The sequence below is a fragment of the Neophocaena asiaeorientalis genome, unplaced genomic scaffold (genome assembly GCF_003031525.2).
Source record: "Neophocaena asiaeorientalis asiaeorientalis breed wild unplaced genomic scaffold, Neophocaena_asiaeorientalis_V1.1 scaffold45, whole genome shotgun sequence".
NCBI classification, from domain to species: domain Eukaryota; kingdom Metazoa; phylum Chordata; class Mammalia; order Artiodactyla; family Phocoenidae; genus Neophocaena; species Neophocaena asiaeorientalis.
Genome location: NW_020174642.1, coordinates 1,335,445 through 1,352,146, shown reverse-complemented (window position 1 = coordinate 1,352,146; position 16,702 = coordinate 1,335,445). Strand labels below are relative to the sequence as shown.

Sequence of the window (16,702 nt, the reverse complement as noted above, 5' to 3'; positions counted from 1 at the left end):
ATTTCATTTTTTGAAAAGTGTGACCACCCATCACAACTCCTTGTAATCCGTTAGAAAGTATTTAACTTACAAGGACAAAACACAATTGAATATGCTAGTATGTGGAACACTGGCACTGTGTCAAAATGAAACAGTGACAGTGTTTTTCTCAACTGAAAAATTATTAAGTTAATCGCCAGAATACCCTCAGTTTCCAGTTTGTCGTCCACAGATTTTTTTTTTTTTTTTTTGCGGTACACGGGCCTCTCGCTGTTGTGGCCTCTCCCATTGCGGAGCACAGGCTCTGGACACGCAGGCTCAGCGGCCATGGCTCACGGGCCCAGCCGCCCCGCGGCATGTGGGATCTTCCCGGACCGGGGCACGAACCCGTGTCCCCTGCATTGGCAGGCGGACTCTTCAACCACTGCGCCACCACGGAAGCCCCACAGGTTTTGTTTTTAAACGTTTGATACCTGCAACTGCTAGCCAGTCCTAGGAAGATGATACCTGCTGTAGCACAGAATTATACATTTCATACATTCATTTGTTCATTATTTACAAGGGGTTGTTATTTGCTGGGGTAGAGATAAAATGGTGAGTAAGAATCACGTGGGCCCTGCCACCGTGAAGCTTATGAACGATCAGGTGGAAAGGCAGATGTCAATCCGTAGAATCGCGTTCAGACTGTTCCAGCACAAGTCCTCTAAAGGACAGGGATAGGAGACTTTCTGGTGGAAGAAAGAGCATGTTTAATTATTTGAAGGATTGTAACCTTAGACACGTTCGTGGTTTTGCCCAGAGCTCTGTACTTTTGGGCACTGCATTTGAACTGGTTTCAGAAGGAAACCAGGGTTGACAGGTGCTGGGTGCAGATGAAGGATTTGGGAGGTGTGGCAGGGCTGAAGGCAATGGGTGAAAGCGTGAATCCCTTGTGTGAGGCTCCGTTGGATTTGTGTTTGAATCTGGTCTCGGATTCTCCCTCCCTTTTGATATGTTCTCGTAACTTTCTGTGGTAGGATCACCTCACTGGACCATCAGAGAAGTGGATTTGATCAATGTTAGAGGGTTTTGTTTTCATCCAGGTGTTAGGGAAGGTTTTCTTTCTGTTGTGTTTTGTTTTGTTTTTTCCAGCTTTATTAAGGTATTATTAACATCTAGCATATGTAAGTTTCAGGTGTACAATGTGGTGAGTTGATACACATGTATGGCGTGAAATCATTACCCAAATTAGGTTAGTCAGCACTTCCATCCCCTCATATAATTACCACTTTTTTTGTGGTGATAGCATTTAAGATCTACTCTCTTAATAGCTCTGAAGTATATGATACAGTGTTGTTAACTAGAGTCACAGTGCTGTACATTAGATTCGTTGGAACTTATGCGTCTTATAGCTATAAGTTTATACCCTTTGACCAACATCTCCTCATTTTACCCATCCCCCAGTCCCTGGCAACCTCCATTCTACTCTCTATTTCTATGAGTTTGGCTTTTTTAGATTCCACATGTAAGTGAGAACATACAGTGTTCGTCTTTCCCTGTCTGACTTATATAAAAAAAAAAAAAAAATGCCCTCAAGGTCCATACATGTTGTCTCAAAAGGCAGAGTTTCCTTCTTTTTTAAAGGCTGCATAATATTCCATTGTATATATTTCTGTATATAGGTATAGATATCCCACATTTTCTCTATCCATTATATAGTCCCTTCATGGTGGTGGGGGAGGGGTGGGTAGGAGGGGAGAGCAGGGTTAGATTGATAAAGGCCCAGAGGGTGCTCAGGAGTAGATGAGTATCACCATCGGGGAGGATACCTGCATCAGGAAGCGTTCTGCTCTAAACCAGTGCCCTTGAAAGATGTTGCCTATGACTTAGTGGTGATGGAGGAAAGACCGTGTCCTAACTCTTGATCTCCCCGTCTCCTCCCTGCTCCTCTGTTCTCCATCTCAGTAAGTGGCACTTGCAGTCACCTGGATGTTCCTGCTGAAATCTCCCTCTGTTGCAGTAGCGGCTGAGATTGTTTCTAGGCTGTCCTCGTTCACATTTGATCCTAACTCTCATTTCAGCCTTGGAAGCCTTTGTTTCTGCGGCCAAGAAGCTGCCACGAGAAGATGTGTATGATGTCGTGGAGGGGTACATAAAGATTTCTGTTGAATGTGCAGAGATTTTCCAGCTCCTGAGTGGGGAGAAGCACCCCGAAAGTGAAGTATGCTATTTCTGACCTGGCCTGATGGAGAGAAGAAAAAGTTAATGCTACTGTTGTGTTAAGCTTGATGAAGAGAAATGTGATATAAATTTCCAGGACATTACCAGCTTTCTACAGAAAATGATGCTGTGTGCCTGTGCTGTAGGGATACATTCATTTTTGCAGTATAACCTTTGAAAGCATTTTAGTGGAAAATAGTAACTTGTTATTGGTGAATAATACCAGAAGGAAAGATCATAGATTCTTAATCTAAATCCACTTAGTCTCACCATGGTTTGCTTTAACAAAAGGGAAATAGGTAAAGACTGCGTGTCACAGGTACAGACATATATTGAGCTGTTGTTGTCTGGTTCCAAAGAGGTTCAAAACTTGGGATATTTATGAACCTGTTGAAATCTCAGGATTATTGCTGTAAGGCTGTAGACCTGAATATCCCCAAAGCAGTGAGGCTGAATCAGTAGCAGAAATTTCTCTTTTAACTTCATTTGGTTTAATTGTAAGCGAGCTTATCTCTATTTAGCTAGACTATTGGAACAAGACTGATTCCAGAGCCTGGGGCCTGGCAGATCCCTGTGTTTGGCTTGGCATCTGGGTAGGCGTCATCCTGCAAGTTGAAGGTTTTAAACCTGCAGGTGGCTGTGGCTAAGACTAGAGGAAAACATATGTAGAAGAGGAAAAGAAAGGAGATGGTTCGTAAGCATTTCAGTTCTGTCTTTGCAGATGCTTTTAATATTTCAAGTTTTCGAGGCCATATTATTGCGGACAGCCAGTGACCTTTCCCATTTTCATGTGGTGGGAACCAACATCGTGAAAAAGCTAATGAATAACCACATGAAGCTCATCTGTGAGTCCCTGTATGCTTCGGGTTACAGGTAAGTTGCCCGCCTTTCCGTGGCAGGACTAGCCTTGGGCTTGGTCTGCCTTCCGCGCCCCACAAGTGCCCTTGACCTTTCCTCCACTCACAAACAGAGCGGAGCAGCTTCCGAGGCCATCAAGACTGTGGCTCTGCCCCTCCTCCTCTGACCGGGCCCTCTCCTCCTGCCCTGCTGCTCTCCCTGCTGTCTTGGGAACACTTCAGACCTCCTTCAAGCTGCCCGTTCTTTTGTCCCGACAGCTCTTCCCCGAGGTCCTCACGGGCACCCTCCCTCTCCGCCTTCAGGGCTTTGCAGAGGTGTCATCTCAGGGAGGCCCTCTCTGGCCGCCGCATCCACAGCTATACGTGTGCCATAATATCCATATCGACGTCTTGACTCGCTGTCTCCCTCCCCTAGAATTCTGGGTACCTGCAGGTGGAGGCCTTGACCGTCCTGTAAAATGCCATCCTCCCAGCACCTAAACGGCGCCTAGTTTGTAGTAGGTGCTCAGTAACTGTGAATTTTGGGTAACTGCAGGATGGGAAGGCAGCCAGGAGCTCGCATTTGGGGATGCCCACTGTGCGGAAGTGTTTGCCGTGCCCTGCAAAGGCAGGGGTGATGTGGGTCCAGATACATGACCATTGACTGGACACAGACGCGGCCATCTTCTTCTGACCTTGCCTTTTGTGTTCTTAGATCCTACTCAAACTCAGATTTTTAGCTTTCTTTGAAGATTTCCTGAGGGTTTTTTTAAAAGAAAGAGCGTGTCTGCATGTCTCCTTCCTTCCGTTTTCTGGTTTGGGGGTAGCAGACCACACAGCCAAGTGTGCAGCTGCTTCTCGGGGGGTGGCTTTGTGTTTCTGCTGTCCTGACACTCCTGCTTTCCTTCTTGTCTCTGAACAGGATGGCTCGAGCCTGCCTGAACCTGATGGCCGCCATGGTGACCCAGGGTCCAGAGGCTGCCAGGGACGTCTGCAGCCATTTCGATTTGAATAAAAAGACCTTGTACACGCTGGTGACCAAGAGGGATTCAAAGGTGAGGAGTGCCGAGCGTCCTTTCCCTTTGAGGGGGCCAAAGTGTTTCACGTGTCCTCCTCTCTCTGGCCTTGGTCCTCGCGTAGATGGGGCGGGAGGCCTCCCTCCTGGCTGGCGGTGAGGGTCTGGTCGCCTGCAGAGCCCGAGTGACAGGGACGTCCGACACCAGCTTCTCTGGGGGCCCAGCGTCACAGTGCCTTCCTGGCCTGTGAGGGTGATGTAGCTTGTGAGCGTCTTCACAGAGCAGTGGAAACGGTCTCCATGTGCCTCGTGGTGAGGCCCTGGTGGTGGCCTGGTCCTCCCATGCGGGTTCCGTCCACTTCGTAGAAAAGCCTTGGGAGGCCAAGGCAGTGACCTCATCAAAGACGACATTTATGGCTTTTTACTATGTTTCTTGCGTCTCCCAATTATAAGTCTTATAATGAGTAGGGGCTGGCTTGTGCCAAAGAGAATGCTTGGTTTTCAGGAGAGCTGTTAAAAAAAAAAGTTTCCTGGTGGCTCCAGAAGTTTCACTTGGGTTTGGAAAGGTTCTTGAAGAAAAAAGTACGAGCTTCAGGACTCGTAGGCTGGTGCGAGGGCATCCTCCCGACGTGTGCCAGCTGTAGGCTGCCGAAGCGCCTCTCCCGTTTGTGCGTCCACTCTCCCTGCTGGTGCCCCGGTGGCAGTGCCACAGCTGCCCGGGCTCCGTGCTGCACGCCCCTTTCCTGAGCACCAGGACCAGGCCACAGAGGCCCACCCCTGTCTGCCCAGTTGGAGGAGCCACGTTAGAATAAGTGACCTGCAGCCAGGCGCCATCTTGTTCTCCAGCGCTTCCCGGAGGTTAAGAGTTTCTGCGTTGCCAGGTAGTAGACTGCAGGTTAATCATGGTAACAACAGTGCTGAGGGTTTTCCTCGGTTATGAATAAGGTTTTCTCTGAGGAAAAAATTCCAGGTTTCATGGATACTACGATTGATGTGTCAAAAGTTCCATTTAATGAGTGATGGCTCCTGGCGTCTAAGTGCGTATCTAATAAAAGGAATGTGTGTGCTGTTTGCACGCTAGGGCAGATATCATGGCTCTTTGGTCTTCCCTGGCAATCAGCCTGGCAGTAATTACCTGTCAGAATCCCTTCCCTTTCCCACCCTGTGTCTTGACCTCAGCCAGCCCCGCCATCTAAGTAAAGTACATGTCAGTGGATAGGCCAGTCGCCAGGACACAGTGTGGGAGAACCCGAGCTGGTCTTCCCGGCCTGGATCCAGCTGCAGGACGGCACATGTGCTGCTTCATCTCAGGGCCTCGCAAGTTACTTTACATCTCTCTCGATCTGTAAAACGGGAGTTGTTGTTGAAATGAAAGTGTTTTTACGTCCTTTAATCATTTATATCAAGTATCTTAGATACTCTGTAGATTGTAGGAAATGGTTTCTAGACATTAAAAAACTTTTCTAGTATGAGAAATATCAGGGAAATTCAAAAATAGAGAACGGGACACAATGAATTCCCACGTACCTGTCATCCAGCTTCAGACCCTGTCACCCCTCCCACCTTTTGGGTTGTTTTGGGGCAGTCTGTTACAGCACATCCCACATATATTTCACCGTCAATATTTCAGTGTGTATCTCTAACTGAAAGAACATTTTAGACAACAAAACCATGGTGCCATCACTGTATCTAACACCATTAATAATTTCTCAACATCATCTAATGCCCAGGGTGGCCTCAGCTTTTCCCCGACTATCTCAGAAACGTCTTTACACTTCGTGGTTCAAATCAGGGTCCAAACAAGAGTTGCACATTGTGTTGGTTGATATCTTTCTTAAATCTCTTCATTTCTTTGAGTTTTCTGCCTCTTCCCCACCTTTTTTTTTTTTTTTTTTTAAATGCCATTTAGTTATTGAAGAAGCTGGGAGATAAATTTTTTTGAGTGTTTTTAACATTTCGGAGGGACTTATTAAAGCTTCATGAAGAAAGAGGATTAGGAATATTTTTTCATCCAAAGAAAGCATTGTTAAAAGTCCTGTGCCAAGAACAGTTTTACCAAATATGTTTTGGTCTATTTTAGACAGTGTTTTGCAGAACAAGCCATAGAGTTCAGGATGTTTCCTTCCTGGGATAATAACCCTGTGAATTCACAGGGTAGGAATGAAGAGTAGGCGTGTGGCCTTCTTGCCTTTGATGGAGTTTGCTGGAGGTGGAAGGTGGAGGCTCCGGGGCAGTGAGGGGCTGTGGTCAGGTGGAGAGGCCTGGTGGTGGCTGCTGGAGAGGGGCAGGGGCTACGTCTCGGGGGTTTTGTTCTCCACAATGTCAGGAATCTGAAATTTGGGGTTCTCTGGGATATACAAGATGGATGCCAGCATGTGAGAACTAACCTCTGTTTCAGTTCAGAATCCATTGCTGGAGGCACCCCTGAGGGGATCTGGTCCAACTCTGCTGTGTTTGTGCAGGATAGAAAGACCTGCAAGGACAGGTTGGGGCCAACATTCCAGGGCCCTGACTCCCAGTACTTCAGTGGGGGAAAAAAACCCTAAAACTTGTGGAACCTTTCCTACTCTCTGGGAAAGGATAAAACCTAATTTAATTTTATAAGGCAAGTTTTAGCATTTTGCCAGAATTCTTTTGAAATGTAAGGTGTACATAGACTAGGATAACAAGTTAACTGTGCTTGAATTAGGTGACACGTTTGTTTGAACAGTGAGACGTCTGGATGGCTTGGGAGCAGTTGTTACTTTAAGCTTCCTGAGGACAGGGGCAGTATCTGAGTCACCTTTGCATCCTCTCAGCCTGAGTTATGGCATCTTGAGTGTAATTGGTGTTTTATTAACATCGAGTTGGTGAATGAAGCACTGGAGCGTTGCTGACAGTCTGAGGAGTGCAGCTCACTTTCAAGACTTTAGCCATCATTGTACCCAAACTCCATATGGTGAAGAGGCCCACAGGTTGGTCCCCAGGGCAAGAGGGTAGTTTGGGGCTCTTAGTGTATTTGGAATAAAGCAGCATTGATCTTGTAAGGTCTTGCTGACGTGTGTTCTGTGGCGTGGATGGAGATAAACTCCATCAGTACGAGGAACGAGCAAGGCCTCCACCCAGATGTTACAGACAAGGGGTCGTGTGCTCGTTCTTTTCTCCAGAAGAAACATATCCAATAAAACAAGACAGAATTAATTAAATACATAGAGGCCTAAATGGTGCCAGCTACGGTCCTTGCACCTTGAGAAAAAGTGGAACAAAAATGCCATGGGACCCCCGAGAAGAAGGAACTTCTCTGTAGGCAGATGTGAAGTTGGGCATGAAGCAGTGTGTTTGTACAGGTATTTCGTATCATTCCAGTTCCAGTACTTACTCACTTAGTAGTTATGTAACCTTAAATGAAGTTTTTAAAACCTCAGTTTTCCCATCTGTAAAATGGGTATTGTGGGCATCTGTACCTCAGATCGTTATAAGGAGTAAATGAGATAACAGATGTGTAGCGTCTGACATAGTGTCTGGCACATAGTAAGTGCTCAGTGAACGTTATTGATACCATCATCATCACTAACATCACCATCATCACCACCATCACCACCATCACCATCATCATCGCTACTGCCCCCACCTCTGCTGCCACTACTAAGTGGAATGGGACTCTTGGAAGGCGGAGACTCCTTAATTTTTTCAGGCATTCAGGGCAGTCATTCTCCGTGATGTTCACTTACTTCTTGTCATCGAATTAAAGTACCTTTGGAATAACTGAAATAGGGAAAAGTTTTCGATGTAAGCAGTGGAGGATCTGAGCATATGTGCTAGTTCTGGTCCAGCTGACGAGACCTGCATGATCATATGCTGTGGGTTCTTTGGATGTAAAAAAGGAATGTGAGACACAGGTTTGTCTTAAAGTTGCTGGGAGGGAAAACTGATCAGGTGGCCCTAGCGGTTTCCCCTGAGGTGTTGTCTGTTGGTCATGGCCTTTGGGCCCTCACTGGGGATGCTCTCCTGGGTAGTGGCTGATGCCTGCGGGACAGTGCACATCGCAGTCCTGGGAAGGCCATGGTGGGTTTGTAATGAGACAGCATCTGTACGTTGGTGTCTGATGTAAGTTTGTAATATAAAAGCCAGATGTCACCTCATTGATGTCTCCTCAGAATGAGCACTAGCCTTTCCATTATCTCTGGATTTTCAAAAACATGGATGTATTGTTTCATTACACAAGAGTAGGTCACATCCAGACAGGCTGAGCGTCTTCTGCTCTATACCAAAGGGAATCCATGAACTAAAAATGTGTATCTATTACAGTCGGGGAAGGGGAGACCTATACTTCTGTATTTAGAGAGAGTTTGAAAGAGAAGGAGAAATAGAGTAGAAGATTGAGGGGAAAGAGCAAAGAAAAAAACCCCTTTGTTTACATAAAGAGACGACCAGTGGTTTTAGACTTAGACCCGCTAATGGCACAAGCCCGGGAGGCCTCTGTGAGTGTGTGTGGATATGCACGTGACATGCGGGTCTCCTTTGCCCCCAGGGAGTGCATGACGTCCGGCTGGCCTACATTCAGTTCGCTCTTTCCTTCTTGATCGCAGGCGATGATAGCACAATCGCACAAGTGCTGGAGTTGAAAGGTAGGTGTGTCTCTTTGTCTCGGGGCACAGCCTGCTTGTGACTGTTTTGAAAAACCTACCACAGAGCATTTTGCATGTTAATAAAAGTCTGCAGACTTTGCAGCTGCCGTGTACACTAGGGTAAAGGGTGTGTGTGGCGCAAGACTTTGGTCAGTGCGGTTTTGATACCGCTGATCAGTGCGGACAGAGATATCCCTGTTTCGCTAGCTGGCTGCTGAGCGGGCCTAACAAAGGAGAAGTGCACACTTCAGAGACTCATGCAGACAAAGGAGTCTTTATGGTTCCAGAAAGTACATGGATTCATAGCCGTGGCTACCCTGCTTTTCTTAGTAATTGTGTTTTAAAAAAATGCCTAGTGTTACCAGAATATTAGTAGTAGAGCTTCAGAGAATTCCAACAGTACCACCTTCTGATGCCAATGTCTCTAGAGCAAGGCTTGGTGTAGTTTAATCTATTAGGGCTACTTGTGTTTTATCAAGACTGTGAATGGCAGTGCGGAGAGGGCAGTTGTCCAGTAAGATCCCCCGGGATCAAGCCCTGTCTGGGATGAGGAGCTGGTGTCCCGGCTGGGACCCAGGCACTTGTCAGGGGAGGGACAGCGTGGGGCCGCCAGCCTTTCCCCCACCTCCCCCAGCGAGGGAGCCCAGAGCCCCCTCCGGAACGAGCTGCAGGGACCATTTACGAGCAGGTGCGGGTACTGCTCCCGGTGTGTCGTCACCCTGGTCTGGGTAGCGGCCCCTTGGAGGTGATGCTTCCTTTGCGTGGCACAGTGGACACGTCCTGCTCGTTGCCGGGCCCGTGTGGGATGCCCTCTGCAACCAGGGCTGGGCGTTTCTTCAGAATCCTTCAGGGTCTTCTCGGCGTCTGGCCATTTATTAAATAAAGGACACTGATTTGGGGTTATCCATCCATGCTGCTAAAGGGGCAGGGATGCACTTCTGTTAAAGTTTCTGCAGGGCAGTGGGGCTGGTCCAGCCATTCCGCATCTAGTCATTTATACTAAGGAAATAATTAAGGATGTGAGCAGAGGTTTTGTTAGGGGACATTTTTTCTTATTAGCTGAAAATTGGACTCCTCCTAACTACCCACCAGCAAGGGATTGAGCAAATTGAGGACTGGTCACAAGGAGGAATGCAGCTATTAACAATGATGTAGAAATATATATATAGATGTCAGATTTTTTAAGGATATAGGATTGGGTGTAAACTCAGTTATAAAACTGGTAAAGTGTGATCCCGTTTTACTAAAAGTTAAATTTAACAGAATATGGATATGTCAGAAGGTTAACAGTTAACTGGTAACCCAGACATCAACAGTGTTAACTTTTGGGTAGTGGAGTTATGGTTGATCTTAAATTTCTGTCTGGTATTCTCTGATTTTTTTTTTAAGAGTAATGAATTTGCTTTTGTAGAAATTATGTGTGCCCATTAAGCATGTATGGAGGAAGAGAAATTGTAATTGCTTTGCTGCTTTTCACCAGTATGTTAGTAATGATACAGCTTCAAGCTGTGGAGGCTGAGTCCTTGGTGATCCCAAAAGTATGAAGAGAAAGCAGTTCTACCACCAATCAATAAAGTGACGACCGTCACTTTAAATACATCTCTGAGCAAGTGTAAGCGAAGAGAGAAACTTTGGAAAACTGTAATCGTACCCTACATACGTTCTCTTTCAAACCGTCAGTGTTAAATTAACTTTACCGAAGTTAATGAGAAAAGGAAAGTAAAACAGAACTGAAGGAACTATTGAACTTTAATGGTTCAGTCATTGTTTTGCTTTCAGATATTTATTTCCTATGTCACAAAAATAGCTTTCCCTACTGTGAATTTGTATAATTAAAAAAGACAAAACTTAAAAAACAAAAAAAAAGGCAAGTAAATGGCATTGTTTGCTGTACCATTTTAAGAATGGTAGAGCAAACAAACATTTTAAGAAGTAATGTTCTCTCATCGGTTCTCATTCAGTGTATTTTTGAGTCTAATGCTTTGAAACTTTTACTTTCAGAATTTATTCCTTGCATCTTTAGCTCAGGCATGAAGGAAGATAGGATCTCTACCATCAATATTGTGTTGTCCACACTGGAAACGAAGGTACGTTTTTGGTGATCAGTGTTGCTATCATTTGTTTGCTCCAGTGTTTTACAGGACTTTAGAGCTATAACATCGTAGGTTATATGGGTTGTGGTATAGGTTGAATGGGAAACCGTTTCTTAAGCAGAAACTTGGTGGTGATGAGCCAGTCCTGAAGGGTACAGGCACTGAAGCCACCACTTCAGTTCAGGCGAGGCTGCTGTTTCATCACAACAGGAGAAAAGCTGCTCCCCGCTCCCCGCTGTTTCACAGGAAGCCACTGGGGTAACTGAGCTGTAAATATAACTCTTCTTCATTTACTCACCTGGCAAAATGTTATTTTGTGTCATCTTGCATGTTCTGCCTTTTACATGCATCTTACAGAAATTTTAAAACTTGCTGAAGGGATAACTGTCTTTGATACAGTAGCCCCTTAAATGATCAGTTAGAAAAACTCAATGATCCTCCCAACATAAATAGTTGTCAAAAGGCCGTGAACTGGCAGCCCACGTAAACATGGTAATCAGCATAGTATTTAGTGCTTCTCGGCCGCGCGCAGTTCTGCCCTCCACGGGCCATTTGGCAATTTTTGGTTGCCATAACTGGAGAAATGCAGCTGACATCTGGTGAGTAGAGACCAGGGATACTGCTCAACATCCTACAGTGCGCAAGACAGCCCCTCACAACAGTTATTTGGCCCAAAATGTCAGTAGTGCTGAGGTTGAGAAGCTCCGATTCAAAGCAGTGCAAGTGATGAGGTACAGGTCTTTTCACCTACCAAATTGGCATTGACTTTTCAAAACAATGATATTCAGTGCCAGCAAAGACGCTATGAGTCAGGTACTTTCCTGGAGGAAGTGTTGCAACCCCTCTGGAAGACAGCAGGTCTAGCAGTATGTGTCAGAGGTTTTAAACATGTTTGTACACCCGGAGTGAGGGATGGGATTGCCACAGAATCACCCGGGGAACGTACTTGAAATACATAAACCCTCAGAGATATGAGCTGGGTGGGGGGGTGGGTTTGTGTGGAGCTGAGAACTGATGCCGCAATTCCAAGTCCAGAGTCAGGGATGCAGGGCAGGCTTTGTACAAGGATGCTGCTAATCATAGCCAGAGTTTGGAAGCAACCTAATTATACACATCTGGGAAATGGTTAAATAAGTTATAGTCGCTCATAGGATAGAATGATGTTCAGCCCCCCAAAGTGATGTTCTAAAGGAATTTTTAATGATGTGGAGACAGCCCATGCTGCATTAAGTAGAAGCAGGCACAAAACTATAATAAGTATATTCTCAAAGAAGCCAAAAAAACCCCACCCCAACAAGAACCTGATACATACGCACGTATGTTTTGTGTGGTTGATGGGGACAGGGAGGCGGAAAGGAAATGTACCCAAATGTGGGCTGTGAGTATCCTAGGGTGTTGGCAATACTGGTGAAATTTTCTCTTTATGTTTTTTCTTTTTCTGGCTAAATATTTTGCCACAGGCCTACATTATTTTTATAATGACGAAATCCAATAAACACGATTTTAAAAATCAACTTCCTTGAAATTCATTTGTTTTTTTGTTTTTAGGTAGTTCACAATAAAAATATCACAAAAACCCAGAAAGTGCGTTTCTTTACCGGGCAAGTACTGAACCACATAGCGTCTCTGTACAGCTGGAAGGGGATTGTCGACGTGAGCCTGGAGAATGTTGAGGTACAGTCGTTTTTGGCTCTCGCTTGGCCTCACTGTTAGTGTGTGATACCCAGAGCCAGGAGACTGAAGAATCTACACATACGCCTGCCTTCGTGAAAGTCCCCCCATTTGATGTTTCTTTTGGCTTGTGGTTATGTTAATTCCCAACTCAGATGCAATATGATTTAAAAAAAAATTTTTTTTTTACAATAAGATTTTTTTCTAATCTCTGAGGTAGCATGATATTAAACTTTTTTTTTTAAATGTGAAAACCATCATTCCCTTTAGCTGTGTGGCATCTGAATTTTCCCTACAGCTTGCACGGTAGACGTACAGGGTTAATCCCTGCTACCTCTCCCGCCTCACTTACCTCTCCTCTCCCATCCATTCTTTTCACACTTTTCCAGCAGTTGGAGTTTCAAGGCCTGTTGTTTCTACTTCAGGATCCTAAGTACCTAGGGAGCCTCAATTTCCTCACCTACTGACATGTGGAGTTGACTTTGTAACAAGTACTAAATTAGAACAGTTGCTCTCACGTGGTTGGGCTTCTCACTGTTGTCCAGTGAACTTTTTAATTCTCCTCATTTTGAGTTTCCTCAGGGTGTTTCTGAACATGGACTTGGCCAGAGTCATGAAGGCTCAGGCTTCCTGTTAACTCTATGATACTTTACCTCTCAAGAGCCCACTGTTTTGCTTCCTTTTATCTCCACGACTTGCCTATGTCCTCTTGTTTTGGACACGTTTTGTACGTTCTATAACCAGGAAGCCTCAGGGGCTTAATAAAAACACTCCCAAATGTGGAATTTTATTCAAAATAGCAAGAGAAATTAAGTCATTCATAAGCTTGTTTAAAAATACAGGTTTAAACTTGCCCCTCTTTAAGAGTTTTTTTTTTTGTTTTTTTTGGCCATGCCACGTGGCTTGTGGGATCTTAGTTCCCCGACCCGGGACGGATGCTGGGCCCAAGGCAGTGAAAGCGCGGAGTCCTAACCACTGGAGCGCCAGGGAAGTGCCGAGTTTTGTTTTTTTTTAATGGTTCTATTTTATAGGTGAGGACATTCAGAATCAGGGAATTAAGTGATGCTCTCATTACGGGTTACACTCTGGCATCCAGACCCCATCCTGAAGCTCTCCTGGGGCCCATTAAGAGTTGCCTCTTTAGAATGAAAGATGCCCCTATCACCTAGGAGATTCTGAGGGATTTAGGAGCTCTGTGCCAGGAACTGGAGACGATGACCAAATATTTATTTCTTCTGTCGCAGTATCACAATGCAGAAGCTAGAAAAAATGTTCTATTTAAAGCATATGCTGTAAACAGAGAATCTTCAGTGCTGGGGATCCTAATACTGATGTGCTGTGTACTTCCTAACTCAGTGATGACTTCAGCTGTCTCATCCACAGTTTGCTCATTCGTGAGATGGGTGTCATCATGTTTGCCCTGCCAGACTCACGGGGCTGCTGTAAGAATTATCGTGAAGTGCTTGGAAACAGTAACAAATGACATAAAATCTCAAGTTATCTGTAGTTTCTTGTTGTTCCAGCAACTCCCTGTTTGTTCAACTTTAAAAAGAACATTTTAAATTCAATTTATTTAAAGTAAAAAACAAACAGAAAACCGCAATTGACCCGTTTTTCCCACCCCCTTGACCCCCACTTCTGGCAGCCAGTAATCTGCTCTCTGTATCTGTGAGCTTTTTAAAAAAATTGTTACTGTTTTATTTATTTTGTTTAGATTCCACATATAAGAGTATTTTTAAATTTTGATTGGTGTTTCTGTTTTTTTGTGGGGTTTTTTGTTTTTGAATTACACCAAATGTTCAACTTAAAGTGTTTTCTAAGTTGCCATTAAGCATGTGATATTGTCCAGTTTTTACCCTGTAGTTGTTCGTAAGACTTATGAACTTGGGATTTTCACTGAATTTCTTTGAAACCCTTGTAGACTTCTGCTGAAGACGCAGGGAAAACCATGGTGAGGGAGCTTGTTCATAACTTCCTGATGGATCTCTGCTGTTCGCTCAAGCACGGGATTAATTTTTATGACGCGTCTCTTGGTACCTTCGGCAGGTAAAGTGTAACGCCCGGGTGAATCCTGAGTGTGAGTTCTCAGAGGTCATCACGTACGTGGCTTACAGTGGAAATCTGTTAAATAACGGAACTGTAGTGGGTTAGAACTAGCATTTTAGGCATTATCTGACTCATTTTAGGGATGAACTCAGAATAGGACCCAGAGGGCTCCTGTTCGTTGTGTGCCCTCTGGGCAGAGTCTCAGGGTAGCAGTTGACTCAGACACAGAGTGTGAGGTGTCTCACCCAGGAAGGTGCTGTGTGTGTTCACTCAGCAACTATGTGTCAGCTGGATCTGAGAATAATTCTGTTACATCCTCCTTCCCAGAGATGGGGTGCCCTCTCATGCCTCACTGCAGTCCTAGGTGGGTACCATTGCTACCCCAGTTTTGCAGATGAGGAAAATGGGCCCACAGAGGGCAGGTCACTCACCCTGAAAGCGGCAGAGCTCAGACTGGAACCTAGGAGATCTGGTTCCCAGCCCACACTCACGACAGCTACACAACCCTTGTCTCCTCGGGGTCAGCTGCTGATGAGTTGGGATTTCACAGTTTTGTTTTTACGTTTTATTTCGTATTTCACCATTATGATAACGTTTCATCAGTCAGGAAACAAAGTCCACAGCTAATGATTTAGATTATGTTCTCTTGGACTTTCTCTTTAGAGTCATAGACCTGTAATACATATCCACGTTATTAATATTTAAACCAGAACGGCCTACTGTTAGATATATTGTTCATTAACCTGCTTTTTTCCCATTTGACAATTAAAAACATTGGACATATTTTCTGGTCATTATGAATGACCCTTAGTTTTACCCCCTTGACATTTTATTATAAGGATGGAGATGGTTTGATTCGGTTTCAACCAGTCAGCAAATGACTGATCCCTCATAATGGGAATAATTTGATGGGAATTTTTTTCCCTGCTTGTGGCTTTGAACTTGTTTTGGTTCTGTGATTATTATGAGTTAACCTGCCATGTCATTCCTCTTTCTTTTAATTTTGTTTTGGTGATGTTGTAGCTTTTCTCTCATCAGTGAGAGTAAGCTTGATTTCTTGCTGAAATGTAAGAGCAGACTTTTTGAGTCTTAATGTAATATAACACCATGCTAAAAACGCTCTTTTTCCTTATTAAGGAGACCCATAAAATAGTTGATCATTTAATGAGCATATTGAACCAACTAGTGGTTGTGAGTGTGTTTAAATAAGCTATGGTTTATGTAAAATTTTTTCAGCCATGGGCAAAAGACAAATGTTTGTGCTTAGGAGAGAGGAAGGGAGTTTTGTTTGTGGGGTGTTAATGGAAAGCTTTGAGAAAATTGAAATGCCTCCTTTCCCAGTGGTCGTAAAGCTCCCTCGTTTCCTGCAGGTCTCTGTGCAGATGTCGCCACGTCAGAGAGGCCTTCCCTGGCAGCCCTCTTCTGAGATAGTCCTTCCACTGTCACTGTCCTTTTGCCTGGCCCTTGCTTCTGATGGTGACTTATCACCATCTTGCGTATTTACTTATTTGCTTGTTTATTACCCAATAGGCAAGAATTGGTGAGAACAGAGACTAGTCTGTTTTGAATCCCTATGTGCCTGCCTGGCACATAGTAGGCATTGAAAGTGAGGCATTACAGTGTAGGCAGGGGTTGGCAAACTTTTTCTCTAAAGGTCCAGATAGTAAGTATTTTAGGGTTAGTGTGCCATATAGCCCCTAGTGTGGCCACTCAGCCGTGCCATTGTGGTACCCAAGCAGCCATGCTATAAACAAACAAATGGGTGTAACTGTGTTCCAATAAAGCTTTATTGACAAAGGCAGGTGGTGGGCCAGAGCTTTCTGAGCCTTACTGTGGAGGTTCAGAGAACAGTTTCTGGAGTGCCTCCGAGACCTCAGCGGGTTACTACTCCTCTCTGCCAATGTTGCCTCATCTGTCAAAAGGAAATACAATTAGTGCCCACCTCAGAGAGAGGCAGTGTGTGGTAACTGCCTCGAGCGGTGTCTGGCACGTGTTGCAAACGCTGAATTAAATGCTATTCATTTTATTACATCGTTCATTAAAATTGTGTGTGTGTGTCTAGTATTTTTGGCACTCTCCGCAAATTTTTTTAAGTTTCTAGGTAAACCTTTTTTTTTTTTTTAATTTATTTTTGGCTGCGTCAGGTCTTAGTTGGGGCATGCAGGATCTTTCATTGCGGCACGCGGGCTTTTCTCTAGTTGCGGCGTCTGGGTTTTCTCTTCTCTAGTTGTGGCACAGGCTCCAGGGCACGTGGGC

General features: G+C 44.8%; 1 protein-coding gene across 3 annotated transcripts in view; it reads left to right on the top strand.

Moving 5' to 3' along the window:
* Positions 1-16,702, top strand: part of URB1 (URB1 ribosome biogenesis factor) — a 64,906-nt gene that overhangs the window by 729 nt on the left and 47,475 nt on the right. For all 3 annotated transcript variants that reach the window (XM_024758244.1, XM_024758243.1, XM_024758242.1), the window contains exons 2-8: positions 2,040-2,179; positions 2,900-3,051; positions 3,937-4,069; positions 8,540-8,636; positions 10,638-10,723; positions 12,278-12,403; positions 14,322-14,446. In XM_024758244.1, the coding sequence (XP_024614012.1) occupies positions 2,040-2,179; positions 2,900-3,051; positions 3,937-4,069; positions 8,540-8,636; positions 10,638-10,723; positions 12,278-12,403; positions 14,322-14,446 (859 nt within the window). The remainder of the gene's footprint in view (positions 1-2,039; positions 2,180-2,899; positions 3,052-3,936; positions 4,070-8,539; positions 8,637-10,637; positions 10,724-12,277; positions 12,404-14,321; positions 14,447-16,702) is intronic.